The 17,776-nt window shown below is 43.8% G+C and overlaps 3 protein-coding genes across 3 annotated transcripts; 1 reads left to right on the top strand and 2 right to left on the bottom strand.

The window, feature by feature from the left end:
- Positions 1-239: 239 nt before the first annotated feature.
- On the top strand, positions 240-2,454 carry BGW36DRAFT_305224 (major facilitator superfamily domain-containing protein; the record flags this gene model as incomplete). Its single annotated transcript, XM_046212051.1, has 10 exons — positions 240-539; positions 592-685; positions 745-944; positions 1,003-1,076; positions 1,136-1,234; positions 1,292-1,464; positions 1,537-1,700; positions 1,753-2,056; positions 2,128-2,318; positions 2,383-2,454. 10 exons carry the CDS (start codon positions 240-242, stop codon positions 2,452-2,454), a joined length of 1,671 nt encoding a protein of 556 aa, XP_046067569.1.
- Positions 2,455-4,643: 2,189 nt separating this feature from the next.
- On the bottom strand, positions 4,644-6,291 carry BGW36DRAFT_305591 (major facilitator superfamily domain-containing protein; the record flags this gene model as incomplete). Its single annotated transcript, XM_046212085.1, has 2 exons — positions 4,644-5,707; positions 5,757-6,291. 2 exons carry the CDS (start codon positions 6,289-6,291, stop codon positions 4,644-4,646), a joined length of 1,599 nt encoding a protein of 532 aa, XP_046067568.1.
- Positions 6,292-12,271: 5,980 nt separating this feature from the next.
- Positions 12,272-17,598, bottom strand: BGW36DRAFT_388391 (uncharacterized protein). Its single transcript, XM_046217221.1, has 3 exons — positions 15,976-17,598; positions 15,764-15,918; positions 12,272-15,711 (listed from the first exon to the last, which is right to left on the bottom strand). The coding sequence occupies exons 1-3, from the start codon at positions 17,504-17,506 to the stop codon at positions 12,490-12,492; spliced, it is 4,908 nt and encodes a 1,635-aa protein (XP_046067567.1). The 5' UTR covers positions 17,507-17,598; the 3' UTR covers positions 12,272-12,489.
- Positions 17,599-17,776: the final 178 nt, after the last annotated feature.

Genomic DNA, 17,776 nt, shown 5'->3' with positions numbered 1-17,776 from the left:
CAGACGTGCGTCATCCAATTAATCTATTTAGATGATATAGATCATACAGATTGATATGGTTATGTCAAAGGTATAAATTTCATCATTTTGTATGCTATGGCGACATCCACTGTGGAAGATAAAAGGCAGTCAGAAGCGCCGGACTCTTGTTCTGAATGCCCTACAATAGTTGTTGCTTGATAACTATTTTACGGTTCCTTTGTTGGTTTCTTCTCTTCTTGGAAATGCCTACGGACGCAATGCTTGAAGTAATTGATCGAATTGCTACCCAGCATGTCGATTCTGACTCTGCTGATAGTCCCTCACAGAAACCTTCCTTGACTGATGTAAAGGGTAACCAGGAGAATTTTGGATCCTACAAAGTCGATGAATTTGAAAATAATCCATTCCTCAACCCTGAGCTCGCCCAGCGCTATGCATTGATTTATGAAAAGTCTCAATATGAAGGGCGGCACCTCTTCGATCCGGCCCTAACTTGGCGTCCGGAGGAAGAGAAGGTGCTGATTCGCAAGTTGGATTTACATGTTTGTCTGTGGGCAGTACGTCATCAAGCCTGTTTCAATTTTATAATTTGTATCTAATATCTTATAGTGTGTCATGTTCTTCAGCCTTCAAGTGGATCGCGGGAATCTCAATCAAGCGGTGTCCGATAACTTTTTGGATGATCTTCACCTAACTACCAATGGTTGGCGTATCCCGCAAACATATATACGAGATCAAAGTTCTAATATCGGTGCTATCTAGACTTTAACCTTGGAAATACTGTTTTTTATGTTTCCTTCCTTCTTGCGGAACTGCCCTCTCAACTAATATCCAAGAAAATTGGCCCCGACCGATGGATCCCTATGCAGATCACCCTATGGTCCGTTGTGGCTATGGCACAAGCTGGCTTGCGTGGCCGAGGGTCTTTCTTGGCCACCCGAGCGCTCTTAGGAGTTCTGGAGGTATTAAAGAGAATCCCTCCCTTGTATACGAATGTCTGCTAATATTTGAATCCATTAGGGGGGCTTCATACCAGATATTGTCCTTTGGCTTTCTTATTTCTACACCAATCGCGAGCTTCCTATCCGACTAAGGTAAATACCTTCCAGACATCGCATGGAAGGCTGGTATTAATTGCTCTATACCTTGCTAGCATATTTTGGGCCATGTTAGCCTTGACCGGTATCGTTACCTCGTTTATAGCCTTTGGCGTTCTCCACATGCGAGGCGTTCATGGATGGTCTGGATGGAGGTTGGCATCATAGCCCCCAGCTTAATGGGTACTAAGAGTAGCTGAACTTTGCTGTAGATGGCTATTCCTTATTGAAGGCGCGTTGACCTTCGCCGTTGGGCTGGCATCATTTTTTATGATGCCAGCTTCGGCGGTTGAAACCAAGACTTGGTTCCGACCGACTGGATGGTTTACGGATCGTGAAACAGCCATTGCGGTTAATCGCGTGCTCCGTAACGATCCATCAAAGGGTATGTAAATAAGATCGTCAGTTAAAATACCGATTTTAGTCCAAAGGGGTTAATCAACATGCTCAATAATAGGTGATATGCACAACCGACAAGCCATTACCCCCCGCCTACTGTGGAATAGTTTATGTGATTTCGATCTCTGGCCACTATATATATTGGGTCTCTTGGTATATATTCCCATCGTACCAGTATCAGCATACCTCACATTGACATTAAGAAACATTGGATTCAGCACGGTAAAAAATCATTCCTGGCCATAAACACGGAATGACACGCTGACCAAGATAGGTTATCACCAATCTACTAACCATCCCAGTGTCAGTTGCAAGTATTTTCACGATTGTTGGACTGACATGGTTCAGTGAACAGGTTAATGAAAGAAGTCTTGTTGCAATGTTGCAGAATGTTTGGCTTCTTCCATGCCTTTTTGTGCTGCGATTTTGGCCGGGTTTGATAGACAATGCATGGGGTACCTATGCCGTGATTGTCGTCCTTCTGAGCTATCCTTACTCTCATGCCATTCTAGTTGGATGGATTTCGACCAATTCTAATAATGTCGGGACAAGGTCTGTCTCTGCGGCCATATATAACAGTAAGAAACCTTCCCAGAGTCTCGATAAAACTCTGCTTTTGCCGACGTGATCATTGATCATAGTCTGTTAGTTTCTGTGCAATTGGCTAGCATCATCGGCAGCAATATATATCGTGCAGATGATGCCCCTCTTTATCACCGTGGAAACACTGTTTTACTGATACTTAACTTCGTGGCTCTGCTTCTGTTCATTCTCACCAAGTTGTATTATATATTCCGGAACAAACAGCGGGATCGAAAATGGAGGGCCATGAGTGAGCAAGTAAGTAGAAGCTGTTGAGAAATTTGTACTTAGCTGTGATTAACCTTTCGTTTCTTATGAGTAGGAGAAGGTGAACTACCTAGCTATTTCGAAGGACACGGGCAGTAAACGGTTAGATTTCCGTTTTGTCCACTGAAGGAAAAGGAAACCATAGGTGTGACAGCTTAGTCAATATATACCTAATATATCTCCTGTGGATTAACACCTGCCTCACGCAAGTATTTTCTCGGTTTTCCACTTTCCCCCCTATCAATTATAAACAGAAAGCATGGTTCACATCTATGAATCACAGCGATTGCTAGCTTCATACAGACATGATTTCAACCTGAGAAAATCCTCACTTAGCCGTCCAGAAACGAATACGGCGCCCGATATGAAGACTATTGCCAAGATGACTGACCACCAGATGTTTCTTCAATTCACTTGAAAGGAGCTTTGCACCGAGTAGAGCCTGCATAACCCATTCCACCGCACTTCATTTTCATTAGCACATATAAAAACTAGACAGAAAAGGTAAAACTCACCTGATCTCACTGTGACAGTAGACTTGCCGTTGCGTTCGGCTTTGATGTGGGTGTTGGTGTTGGTCTCGTTGTCTGGGACGCTGCATTCCTGTCACGCACCTGGTCTCACTTTGGTTGTCACTGGCTGTGTCGAGGGACGATATGATGTGTTGAACCACAGAGTTTCCTTAAGGGTAACTAGTGACGACATACAAACGTTGTCTAAGGAATTAAATAAAGATAGAATACAACTAAAGTAAGAGAGATGTTATAAAATATTATAGAACTTTAAGTATGATTACCTTATTAATCCTTTCAATATAATTAAAATAATTTATATTAAAGAACTATACTAATATAAACTAAATATATAGAAATGAATATGTTTATATAGATAAGTGTCTCTATAATTTTTATATACCTTTAGTGTATATTTATTATAGTTTCTAATTATTATCCTGTTTCTATATATAATCTTTCTATACTTTATTATATATCTAAATGTATATATTTATGTAATCTATAATCCTATATAGATACTGAACAGACTCTGCCTAGTCATGGTAATTGGTTGGTCATGATATTAGCTGCTTTAAGGGCCACTTGCCTCTAGTTAGTTTAACTCGTCCTCTGAAATTGAGCAAATCTGCGAATGAAAATGCTGGGTGATGGAAACTCCGACCTGGCATAATGCATTCTCGGCTAACTGAAGATGTCTCTTACCGAAAAATGGAAGCAATGTATTAAAATTCTCCCTCGCATCAAAGAAAGTACAATTGTCATCATCTATTGCGTCCGCCTTTTAAGTGAAGCCTGGTATCTGGCCCAATCTGTGGAAAAGGAAAATTGGGATTTCTAGCTTTAATTACCGAGAGCCCGACTGTCAAAATTGAGTTGAATTTGGAATACGTGAGTCTTTTCCGCCTTTGGAAGCTGGTAGACTCTCTGCACACAGTTAAACAAAACCCCGCACTCTAGGCTGTTGGAATAATAGGGGTCGTCATGGTAGAGACCACAAGAGGGAACGTGAAATTGTTAGTAAGGTTGATCAAGAAATATGCTATTGTCTGTCATCGTAAGTTGGTCTGTTTTTCTTCCCTAAATTTGGTTCGTTTTGAAGACAATTGCAACTTATCTTGATGGGCACACATATGTGCCTTAACCGTGGCGTTCCGTTTGGCTGGTATATTTAATAGACCGGATAACAGAGACGGGTTGCGGTCTTGGCATAAACTAAAATACATTGAGATTAAGTCCGGAAAATTAGGTATGTGAAGTTGTCTGGTGATACTCAATAATAATTTCCCTTTGCTCACTGTCGCTCACTGAGCAGCCGCACTTGATATGTTGATTCCCGCACATATACAGTACTTCATATGTAGTAGTAAATATAAGTTGTCACCCAACCAAGACCGTAAAATGATATATAGGGTTAGGGTTTAGGATTATTCTGGGGTTGCCCCATTATGAAATTGGGATACATATAGCAGGATTTGTGATGCCAACATTAATAAATGAAGATCTCAAATATCGTATGTAGCCATTTATCTCCTCATTTTGCCATTGTTGACGATGAAGAGCATATATAAACAAGCCAATTCAACATTTAAAACGATAGCAAAGAAGCCTTTCCCTTTTGTCTATCACATTCCATAATCTTTCCTTGATCTCTCCCCTAAAGTCTTTCAAAAGTCTATTTCTATGCACAAAAAAGCAAAGAGAAACGCTGCAGCAAAATCATGTGACATCGTTACTGTAATGGCCTGGTATTTGAACCATATTCCATCTATTGTATATTGTCGCGGAGTATATTACTCCCACCTTAAAGCCCTAGACTGGCTCCCTTTCTCTTTTCTCTGTCTGTTCGCCATTTCTCTCCCCATTTCCACTCCACCCATACCATCGGACTGCACAGCGCAACCACCGCAGCGAGGACGACAAATGTATTCCGGATACGAATCGCATTGATCATCGGCTGCACAACACTCACACCAACTGCACCCAAGCTGCATCTTGCTAGGTTGTTCACTGCAGTCGCCCCGGCTCCGCCCGACGGGAAGCAGTCCACCATCATAGCGGAGTTGATGCTGAAAATCGCTGTGGCAGTGAAAGCAATCAGGAACTGGAGTGCTAGCGAGATTAGGAGATTGGCGATTGCTTTCCTGTTTACATCGTTTAGCTCGTAGCTTGCGCCGTACAGAGCCGTAACGATGATGAACACGGCGGATAAATAGGGCATTGGTGACAGGCGTGCGCGTTCATAAGGGAAGCTTTTGTCGCCTTTGATCTCGACGTCGTCGGGGATTTGGTGTTGACGTCGGTAGTGCTTGGCGACCATTCTGAAATTGCGGTCCATGAGCTTGCCAGTCGAAATCGAGCCGAGAACGCACCCGACTCCATTGGGGAGGAAACATAGACCCAGCTCAACGTCAGTGAGGCTGGGAAATTCATGTTTGAGCACCGTGGTGGTTGAGGATGTGACCATGCTCCAGACAGCATAGATCAGGGCCCCCCAAGCAAGAAGAAGAAATATGTCTTTTTCAAACAGATGCTTTAGTGGGGTGAGGACGGACTTGAAAGTTACTGACGGCGTCTTCCGGCCCGGTGTTGTTGAAGGACTCCTAACCCATTCTGTTGGTTCAGAAATTATCCAGTAAATGAAGGGTTTGTGGACTCCGTGTAAGGGAACGCTTCCATTTCCGGCTATATCACGGTGTGTCTCCGGGAGGAAAGCGAGCAAAGTTAATAGGACGAGGATGCTCAAGGCAAATAGAAACCAGAAGATGCTTCGGAAGCCCCAAATGCCGTTCAGGATACCACCAAGCACCGGTCCCAGAGCCTGGCCGATCATGCGAATGCCGCTATTTGTTCCGATAAAGCCGCCCCCTAGTAACGTCAGTGTTTCGTCAACATTTGGTGCGTGGGAGTATCATACTCTCACTTGGCAGAGCAATATCGGCAATGACTCCTGTTCCGATACTTATAGTGGCGGCACTCCCTGCGGCTTGTACCCCTCGAAGAACTAATAGCATGGGGTAGTTGACGGTAAATGCCAGCGCCAGATTAGCGGCAACGTACACAATCAGTGTGCCAATGAAGATGACCCGACGACCATATATATCCGACCACGGACCCCAGAAAGACGGGGCAATTCCCTGCACAACCATATAAACAGTAACAGTCAAGGCAACGAGCGACGTATTCGTGTTGAGGTCCGACGCAATGGTGTCAATTGCAGGGAAATAGATGTTGGAAGACAACGGTGAGAACATGGCAGCTAAAGAGACAATATAAACTAGTAGCCATTTCCGTTTCTTGTTATAAATATGATGCGGAGCCTTGCCTGAAGGCTCCGGGCTGTTGGCTGGGGGGTTTATGGGGTTTAACGAGATGTGTGACTTGAGAGAGAGCGTATCAACTGGGGTGGAAAAAGCATTAGTAGATGATTCTGACACACATATTGCTGCCATTTTGTGATTTTCTGGACATGTTGGAGTTAGATCCATAACCTGCGCCGTCATATTGATGAGTCTCGGTAGCAAAACCTCTCCCCAAGACAAGATCTACTGGCCAGGCCAAAATACTCCGAATCCAGTACTTTATTCTCGATGGAATGAAGACACTTTATAGAGGCAAATGTGCGGAGTAGAGATAAGGATCGATAGCAAATTTCCCGACTTCTTGGCAGATAGAAGCAGGCCAATCGTGGTTTGTTGAGGCAAACGTGCTGGAGTCTGGGAGGGACTGTCTATGCTTATCTGTTGTAACATGAAGCAATGTGAAGACTTGGCGAGACTTGGCAAGACCGTTATCGGCAGGTCGTAGCCATGCACGTAGTTTCCTTTAAGGCAATTGCCGAATAAGAAGGCTTTCAGGCGGCAGGTGGCTGATCTGCAGAAGCAGTTGTATCATAGTCGGGGTTCGCTCTCGGTCTCCTATATCACCCCGACGTCACATACAGGATACAGCCCTCGGAGGCGAAATCTAGTTGCCGGTACGATCCGTTCTCGATATATTATGGCGCGAAAAAATAAACCAGATAATTAGATATAGATTATAGATTATGGACGACGAAGAAACAGACGGGGCGAGGCTGTTTATTTGGTACATGTACTTTGTGGATGCATAGTGGCAGTGCCAGTCTTGACAGTTGACACGGGTTACGCTTAGCCAGGAGATCCGTTGAACGTACCTTGTTTCTCCTTCCAAAAAGATCGGCAGTATCGAGTTCCCAACTCATGCAACGATCATTCCCGAAATGATCGTCATACTAGGCGGCCAGCCAATGATAATATCGGGTCGACTCGGCTGGTGGGCTTTCACCCGTGTAGATCCTCTAGGCCGAATGCATACGAGGCGAAATAGCCAATTTTTCAGGGTGTAATGTAGCCTCGGACTTCTTGGCATTCGAGTTTCTCATACTTTCTATGATCTGATCGCGGCTCGTGTAGTGTCGATCATACAATGACCCTGTATAATCATAATAAATTTCAATTTTGATTTCTAATCTCAACGTGTGGCGTGTTGAGGATCTATATGTCGAGACAGGTTTTGTGCCCAACTCTGTATACATGTAGAGTATTCGGAAGGGGTTACACTCTGAAACTAGTTGCAGAGGCGAGACAGCATCCCTGTTACCCTAGCAGACGCACTGATAAGCATTTGACCTTTGCTGAATTATTGAGAATCCCTCATATTATTGACCACTCACATGCGGTAACATTGCAGTTTGATCGTTCATTACATATAAGCCACAAACATACGTACGCGCATGCATTTTCTCCTAGTAGATTAGTGCCTTCTGAAATGTTTGAAGTGGAGGCTTAGTATCCATCACTATGTCCCTGGCTCCCTAGCCAATCACAATGACTGGGAATGATACTACTGTGTGCAGTGTTGATGAATCAGTTACTTGATAGATAGTCCACTAATGAATCATCTGCTGTTTCATATCCGTGGTTATTATACGGTCCCCGAACATCTGTTTCTTCCTACCTCACTTTTTTCTCCCGCCAAGACTTGAATTAGGCAGCAACATATTACAACAATGCTCCTTTCACCTTCCGGGTCTGACCCGTCATTTTCATAAGGAACTAGACCAAAACTATAGGATTTGTCCAAAGTTTATATCTTTCTGGGGAATGAGATTATTATTGACCATCTGACACGCTGCCAAGGGGTCTCGCTGTCGAGAAAGGAGCCTAGATTTTACATTCCATCGCGGATCTGATCCGATAGTGACGACCCCTGGATTCCCTATATAGCTTCCTGCAATCAGAAGAGCCGACGCAACTACCGTCGCGGTTTTCCAAAATTCATGTGTAGGTGCGTTTAATCAATGCACATCAAAGCCAACTTAGAAGAAAATAGGTGGTAGTTAGTACACATGAATGTTCAATTCCTTCAAATCGCCAAACGCGGAATTTCTATCTTAATAAAAACAGTGTCACAGATAAGATTTCTTATTCGCTAAAAATCTTTGTAATAATTTAATTCTTAAATCTGAGACTGAATCGCTAGTCACATTACCAGCTGACATATGAAACCTCAGGCAATCGCGGATCACGTCAGCAGACGACACCTTTGCATTTTATGAGAATTTCGCTCTATCATTGGCCAAATACTTCATATAATTAATTCCAAACCTGCTTACTTTTTATCCTCATAATGCTACAGCAGTATCAACGGGCGGGTACTACTATCTATAATGTGCCGAGGTGATCTCATCTCAAGGGACGATTGCGGAATGCCGGTAGGAAATTCGATTGTCTTCCATCTCTTATTACTCTTTCATATCAAGTGTGATCCATTACCGTAGTATCCTATCCCATAGCTATTGTTTGAGAAGAATGGCATAGCTTCTGTTATCCTTCTCACTATTTATCTTCGTCCATAGCCTACATACACTTGCTAAGAATTTGAATATAGGTGTTAAGATTTCTTTTTTTTTATCTACATACATATCAATATATGTCAGATTAAAGATATAAATACCTAGCATCCTGTTCCTAGATAGTTTAACAAGTTCAAAGGTTATTAATGCTGATACAGGGAAGGTATGATTACTGAATCTACTTTTGTGGTGCCATTTCAATAATTTGTCATCTCCCATCAGCAGTAAGATAATTTACTGTAGTAAAGATGCTAAGAGTTGCCAGGGTAGGGAAATTCTTTCATTGTGGAAATCGATTGATTACACTGCCCGTCTGTCGTACGATACAAATGCCCAGATCACGTGTTCAAAGAAGCCCTCAAGGCTTTGTCACCCAAGAGCCTGGACATCGTCAGACTTTAATAATAACTCAACAGGACCATGTTTGTTTTAAATTGTTGCTATAATAGTAGTTCGGTTTTGTGTACTGTGTGGTTAGAGCTTAGATCACCACCAAACTGGCGCAAAACAGGGTTGGGACACACTAGAAGCGAGACTTCACTGGCGTTATTTGCTCGTAGCTATACATATATACATAGAAGACTAGGTATCGATATTCACCAAGTATTTGCAAATGGGTTACATGTATATTTACGACGGTTATAAGGGATTCCTAAAATCCCACTCCTCAAGCCTCCAACAGCCATATCGGTTGATCTAGCGCATTTGATTATTGCGGCTCCATTCCTCATCTGAATGGCCATGTATCTTTTGCAAGTACTTATTGAACTGGTAGTCAATCATACATCTAGAGTCCGATGGCTACTATAAGTTAGCATGGGATTAGGTCTCGGCTTGCGAAGGTTCGATATCATTTACATAAGACTTACATAAACTTCTTCCCCATTATAGTCCGAGCCCTCGTAGGGAACGAGTGTCTGGTTTCTCAGCGACTAGAATCTATTACCTGTAGCAAGGAGATGTTCTTTGGTTTCAACCTGGGCATACATAAGGGGATACACAGATAGTTGATTGATGTGGGCCGTGCCATATCGCGGTATAGTCACCTTGAGAACCCTCCCCTTTCTGTGGAGCCAATGACCATCATAACCCCGGTTCCAGCAATCAAGTTGAATCTGAAGATCTTCAGTAGGTACTCTTCGTAAAACGCATGCTATTTCTAATGGCCGTTCCCTAGAGACGAGAATATCGTTTGGCTGGAATAGCCACGGCAGCGTGTCATAGGAAACCAATCCCTGCCTGAAAAGTTCGTCGCATTTGTCGAAATAGGATTGGGAGAACTATCTAGGTAAGCGGAGAGCGCCGAAATAGCCTCCTTCAAAGCTAAATCGTTGCCAACTGAGAGATCGCGTAACTCTTGGCGATGGTGATATAAGAAAAAATGAGAGTATTCCAATGGGGACCCTGATAGTTGTTTCGATGGGTCTTCGTAATAGTGTTTATCTTTCTTGTAAGAATCGTTGTCTGGAGCAAACTTGGAAATTTGGTTTAAAGCGGAATACAGTTGATCTGATATGACGTAAATAAGCTCTCGAGGAGCGTTCGTATAGGAATGACTGTTTACTGTACCAGGGGAAGAACTCGAATAGTTATCACAATCATAATCGCGATTGACTACAAATCCGATGCCATTGCTCTTGTTGAAATAGTCGTCAAGGTTGGATATGGAACGGCTGTCGGCCAAGTGTGGACTACCTCCGAGGCTAACTCTTTGAGGTTTATCCTAGTACACGCGGCGATTACGCCATTTATCGCGCTGAGAGCATGCTACCCTATATAGAATGCGGTAGCACTAGTAATATTCCAGGCTTTGGGGTGACATATCTGCAGGAAAGTCCTCAAGGGGTTTGTCGCTTGTATCACGATCACCTTCCTTGTTATCCTTTCCGTCATCCTCAATGTCCTCATCATTATAATTCTCGTCGTTGCTGTCGTTGTTATGCTCAGTTCGACGACTTTTATCATTATTATCCCTTTGTACATCCTATACACTCTTAGTATGCATAATGGTCTATAGCATATACCGATGAAAACACATTACCTTTTCTTTTCGGGGTAAACCGGGTGCCTTGAGTTAGAAGTTTTCTGCCTTTTCTGGGGGTTTGATGGCTCGGTGGTGTTGCCTTCGGGTTCGTTGGTAACTTGAGAATCAGTAAGTGGTAAAGGCGATGGATTAGAGGAATGATCGCGGTTGCTATCGTCCTCATCTGAGTCGTGCCGTCTTTTCGGAGAGGCTGGTATGCTATAGGATCTATCGAACGTGCCTCTCGTGGAAGTAATTATTTCGTCTCCTGCTGATCTAGCCATCATAAATCTTCTCTTATTCTGTTATTCCAGTAACATCAATTGCATTTCGTAATCCTGTAGAGCATGACCTCTATATGGATTAGCCTGCGCAAAGGAAATGTCTTTAGCCAGCAGGAGATTGTAATTCGACTCCTCAGCGGCGTATCCGGCCGCCCGATCCTGGGAGATCGTGTATTCAACAGCTGCCAAAGCGAATGATGGTGCCGTGGGGTCTGATGCGGGTGAGGCAAAGGTAATGTTGCTTCGGCCGGCTCCTTCTATAATCACTGGGGTGAATGGGGTATCACGAGTTGGCTGCCTTGACATAATAGACATGAGTATTGATTGACTGATCTCACTCCATAGATTTCTTGATGTCATGAAACTTTACAACGGTAGATGACTGAATGAGCCAGGCTGTAAGGCGCAAGATGGGGTAGCCCACGCGACGAAGCTAAGCTACTGCACCGCCCTTCACTAACGAGGCTGATGGGAACAATCCAGGCCAGTGAGAACCAGGCCCCCTTGAGTGACTATCGTCATTTAATATAGATTCAATATTAGTTTAGATTTCTTATATATAGTTCATGTTGGCTTCAAACATTCTAATTAGATATTTTCCCACATAATAGATGATAAAAACTTTGCAAGATGATCTTGTGGAGTTTTCCCAGGACATATGAAAAGGAGATTGCTGGAGCTACAGACCTAATTGCACAAGAAAACGTTTAGTGGCCCCCATTAATACATAGGACAGAACATATAAAGAGCAGATAATGGTAATAAAAACTTTCCTTGGGAATCTACAACCACATTCTTGACAAAGATATGTTCGCACCTAAAACTTTCTCTTCCCTAATATAAGATGACAAATGCATAGATAGAAGGAAAAATCCGCAAGAAATAAAAAGATCAGCTCATAGTCCACATGCCAAGATAGCGGAATATGATTTCGGTGCAGCCAGACATCCGGGTATTACACTTTTTTATCAAAGTCAACTTTTGCATTCCGGGGAATATTGACCCAAACGGAGCCTGTCAAGGTAAGATACCTACTTTTCTATGCATATATGTATTCGTCACAAATGTAATAATGATATTCTACTTGGTTTCCGTTACGTCCAATAGCGAGATCGCTTTATGGTAATGGTCTTTTATGTAAGAAAGGTTGTCAATCAGACAATCCAGATCAAGATATCACTGTTAGGCAAATACGATTGACCCTGGAGAGCAAGTCCATTCTCTCCCAATCTGGAAATTTTTACTATGGTGGCTCTATTAACGCGATCGTGTCTGTAAATGGAGGTCGTTGACCTAGCATTGCGAAAAGAGGGACAAAACCTTAGAATGGGCTAGGTGATTGAAGATCCACAATAGAGCTATTACCAGTCGGCTGCATGACGAAATAGCCGAGGTTTTGTTTGTTCTGTAAGAGATGGATTTATAAAAATTGCTGCAGAAGTTGCTGTCGTACATTATTGGCAGCAGTCTACTCACATTCCCATCCAATCTGCCGGACGAGTTCAATGTCACTTCTCTTCCATTCCTCAATCATGTCTAGGATATTTTTGTCCAATACCTTATTATTTTCCCGCAAGCTTCTCAATAAATCCCGTGCCAACTTTATCCTAACGAATATTTCGACGTCATTACGCGGCTCGTCTTTGATGCACCCAAGCCGTAATGCACAAGCCGCCATGTTCTGAATGGTGACCTCCTTCATGATCAATTGGAGAGCGTCGAACCGGAGGAGCAAGACCGAGTCTGTGGCATACTTCCGTATCAGCTCAATTATTAACAAAATGAATATCTCTACCGCAGTGTTAAATTCTGATGCTGTTGCATTGTACAGTGGAGATGGCATCATCAAAATTTCATGTTCAAAAGTGGTTGGCAATGTGACCGGATATCCAACTGCTAGCTCAGTTGACCATCCTTCTTGCCGAACCTTCTTAGAAAAGGCTATTATCCGCCTCATGACTTCGGTAGTTTTATCGTAATTCTTTGCTCTCAGGACAGGACCTTCGAGAGAACCCACCATTCTACTCTTTCTAAGATCCCACAAGAGCTCTAGAGTATATCCTGGATGAACTTTGTATTTGTCTAGCGAATCAACATATTGAACCGGGTTCCTGGCTATCGCTTGAGTGCGGAAGATGAAGTCTTCTATAACCATCTCGGCATTGAAATCATTCAATGACCGGCTGAGCGTAGGAACAAGCAGGCGGTGTAAAGGGTAGAGAACTGGTCGAGACCTCTGAGACTTGAGGAACATATTCCAATGCTCTTGGATATTGATATCCTGTAAAGTAGTATCCGGGGTGCTGATAAGCTTCTCATTTATGCGACTAAAAGATGCGCCGTGTAGATAGCTCAAAGCCCAGCCACGGTGATGATGTTTTAGATATGTGTTTGGGAGATATTCGGTCCACTGCCAAAGAATGGTGTCAATGAGACATAGCGAGAATGGACCGATTTCTAGTTCTGTAATTCCTAGATCTGATATTGATAGACCAATTCTAGAAACTATTGCGGCCATCCATCGAGTATGCTGGCGAGTCGATTCTTCAAGTAATGGTAGCAAAACTTTCCGAACATAGTGGGACCGAAGTTTCTGTGGTATTTGCGTCGCAGCTGTAGAAACAACCACATCCAGGATTGGATGCTCTGAGCCTGGGGCAACGAAAGGTAATGGGCCACCATTACTTTCCACTGCATTCCAGTCTTCTTCAGTAGTCTTGGATCGCTCGTTCGGTCCTGCGGCAGATAAAGCGATGGAAGCAAAGGCCTTATATGGTTCGTCGCTGTCACTAATACTAACAAGTGCTAAAATCGATGCTGCGATCTCCCTTCGAATATCAATATGTTGACTGACATCGAGCATGTTCTGTAGAAGGTCCATTCGAGTAGACTGGGGGAGAAAGTCCGCTTGGGCTAAAACCTGTGCAAGCATCTTTGCCGTTGTCACCTTAATGAAAACTTTATCCCCCCCTTGCTGCTGCTGGGCTTTGAGCCCTTCGCAAACATGCTCAGAAAACCTTGTAATAAGTTCACCAGCTTGCTTCGGGCTAAGAACTCGCCCAATCTTGACGAGACTAATCTTACGATGCCACGAAGATTCACCTGCAAATTCTTTCCATATTCGAAGCACCACATCGACTGCAAGCTGTGGTTTTTCAGTTGATAACAAAATTTGGATCAAATCGGACGTGCAGAAAAGCAGTCTTGAATACATGGGCGAATCTGGCTCCTCTTTCAGAGTATCCAAGAAGGACCAAATAAGATCCCGCAATATTTGAGAAGGAACTCGATTGACGCATTTTCTCAAGGCAGTGAGTGGTTTACTTAATGTGCCTCCCGAATTGGCATTGGTCTCTCTAGTGATGAATTCATCTGCTAAATATATGGGTGTATAGCGCGGGTGTTCCACGTCAGGAAATTTAGTCCGCAGGATTCGAGCGCCTTTGGTGAAAGTATCTAGAAACAGCAAGGCCGACAATACGATGGAATCAGTCAAGTCAGTTGAGGCACCCCGACTATTTGCAAATGACCATAATGAGGGAGGCTCTAGGATAGGTTGAGGGTGTATGGTAATAGATCGAGTGTTGGCAGGAATTTCGCCCTCCATGCGACAATTTAGAATCGTGTAGGGTACTTCTATTGGCTTCTCGTTGGCATTACCTGAAGCAACCTGGACGGTTTTATCGTCGCCAGCTTGAGGATCCCATTCAATCACCTCTGGCCCCTTTGGGATCCTTCGAAATGTCGGCTCGACGGAGGAAGGTGGTCGAATAAGATGGGCTGCCCCCTTCATTTCTCCGGCTTGAACTTTCTTGAATAACCAGTCTTGAAACAACTTTAAATATAGAGAATGCGGCTGCAACTTCGAGGAGTAATATTCCCAAATGCGTAGAATATGATGTACCTTTTCTGCCGGTTCGCCCTTCACAACTAGAGCACTAATTGCAAACCAAAGGCTATCTACGAAGCAATCAATCGGGCCAGTATTCTCAGGTATGGTAGTCATGATGGTATCTAGCGAAGTGAACAAGACCTCATTTACCCTTGAAGATAAGTAGGGTGCTTCGCTGGGGCGTTCCATAGCGTAGAATAACAATAATTTGTCATCTACCAAATGCTGGATTGGAAGGCCTCTAGGCCAACCAGCCCCCAGATCGAGGACCTCTGGGTTTACTCGAGTACGGTGTTGTTCCCAAAACTCATCACGACTTTTTGCGAGCCGGTCCATAAACGAAAGTTCCCCTGGACTGGGAAGACTGGAACATGAAAGGAGTACTGTTAAGCGTGACGGACCGCTCCAACAAATCTCCTTTTGACCCTCCGCATTAACTTCTCGTTCGTAATGAATTAATATCGGTATCAGAGGGTCGAGAAAGATCTCAATTATCTCTGGTTCGGTGATAGAGTCAAGATGACGGCTGTATTTTACAATATCAATTCTGTCCCGGATAATGGTAGAAAGCAGACCGGGAATCCTCTGGGTCAATCTTCGAACTAGGATTCGAGCCCAGGGTTCGCGAAGAAGGAGTAATGATATTTCAAGAATATCCATCAAAATTCCATTGGCTATTTGTACAAGTCTTAGAAGGTGAGGGTTTGAAGCCTTTGTGATGGATTGCAAATCAGCCTGACATGAGAGGATATGGCTGCCATTAGACAATATCCGATCAATCAAGTCGGGAAAGACCAGCTAATCATATCGCAGTCAGTAGCCTGGGATTGAAGTAGTGGATAGATCGTACCGGGTCTCGCAGGAACCTTTTACACCATTTCACCACATCATTAAAGATATCTAGTGACTGTGTTTCCAGGGCGACTTTTATCACTTTGTTCGCCCAATACAGGCGCCCAGTAGCCTCTCGTGCACGTGTAGCTTTTTGCTTCATCTTATCAATAACTAGCTCTATATTAGTAAACTTCCTAATGTGAACTCGTAGCGCTGATTGTCGCGTACCTTTGAGAGTAACAGGAAAACCGCCATTTTTTTTGATAGCTGAACACTCCCAACGAACCCAGAGTAGTGATTGTTCCTCCCACGACAGAGCCCATGAACTTTGGGGATTAAAATCAGAGCTGGGGAGAAACTCTTCACAACGGTAAATATGAAGGGATCGTTTGAAGAGTAGCTTGGAGCTATCAAGGGGTAGAATACGCAGAATCTCATAGTCCCATACAGGGATAAACTGCCGCTCTTTTTCTGATGGAGGCCAGGCTGTGAGATCAAGCTTTAGAGTCGGTGAATGCTGACACAAGAGCTGAAGAAGCTCAAGCCTTCCTTTCATGTGCACGAGGGAGAGTAGTTTAGCCACAGTTTTTGTGAATTGTGCACCTCTTGGATGAATAATGAGATTGTCGTCTTCGACTTTTAACACTTGTTGAATCAAGCACTGTTCTAGAGAACTCTTATTCGCTGTCCGAAACCGGGAATGCCACAATTCCCTGGATGTGTTGGCATGACTCCCAACACCCCCGAATTTGGCAATTGACCAGAGTTGAATGATATTTTTCGAAAGATATTGTGAGAGCCATCTTGAAGTACCTCTAGACTGACACAACTCTAGACTCGAGTTAAGAACAAATAGGATGGATTGAAATGGTTGGCTTTTACGAATGGCTAGACGAAGGATTGATTGAATCCAGTCATGTAATTCGTAGTCACTTTGAAGACCAGGCTCTTTTCCAACGGCTAGCAACAGGTCCATGCCGAAGATCAGACCTGGGGGCGTGCCTGTATGTATTTCATTGAAGCGATTCGGGATGTACTCTTCCTGCGAGTGCAGTAATGGGTTTCGACACAGTCTTATAACACTTTTCCGCACATCTGACGCCATTTCTGTCGCCCCAACTGCAATATTCCGTAAAAGAGTGATATGAAAACGGCTTAAGTGTTTGAAGGTGGTGAGAGGAATGGATGTTTGTGACCTTAAATAGTCAGTCACCTTTTGAGCGGGACAGTACGCATACAACAAAGACGCATGGTACGACAACGACCTCTCCGTCCAAGCATTGGTATTCTCGACCAGAGTCAGGAGTTCATCGATACATCCCATCACCATTTGTCTATCGCAAGAGCCACAGTGGTAACAAATGGCGTTGACAAGGTGTTTTACTTCTGCCGAGGGCAATCCATCGAGAATGTCTTTGATTCCTTCCGCGCCTCCAAGCAAGTCCCATCCATGAACCTTCCAATGAGGGCCGCAGAAAAGACGATCTCGAGCGACTCTGATACCAGCCCAGCGAACTCCACGTGACGGGTCTTGAAGTGCAGCTGGAATAAGGTGGTAGGAATGCCGAGAAGCTAAAAATAGCCAGGTACGGAAAATATGAGAAGGAATTGCCTCTGTGTGTATCTGATCAAGAAGACATGAGTTGATGAAGGTCAGGTTCTTCATTGACGGATCATTGTCAACCAGGATGCGGAGATTCTGCGCGAGATTGTGCGGGGACTCAAACAGCGCCTGGAGCTGTAAGGCCGCTGGAATCATTTTCGCAGTATGCCCGGTAATTGCCGATTTGTTCGCTCCTTGTTCAAAGTTTAGAAACAAGCTTCAAGTAAAAGTTCAAGTGGAGCAAAACGAGGGGTGTGTTAATGAATGTATATAATTGTTCTCTGTGAGTCATAATGGTCACACAGTTGCCTAGTTGCCAGCACTAAAGGAGAATTGCACCTACCCCGCATAGACGCTGGCGCCCATTGTTGGATTTACCACATGACATCCTTTTAATCAAAGGCAAATCATTTATGGTCCAACGCC

Source organism: Talaromyces proteolyticus (assembly GCF_021365285.1).
Source record: "Talaromyces proteolyticus strain PMI_201 chromosome Unknown BGW36scaffold_12, whole genome shotgun sequence".
NCBI lineage: Eukaryota > Fungi > Ascomycota > Eurotiomycetes > Eurotiales > Trichocomaceae > Talaromyces > Talaromyces proteolyticus.
This window is presented reverse-complemented; position numbering and strand designations above follow the sequence as displayed.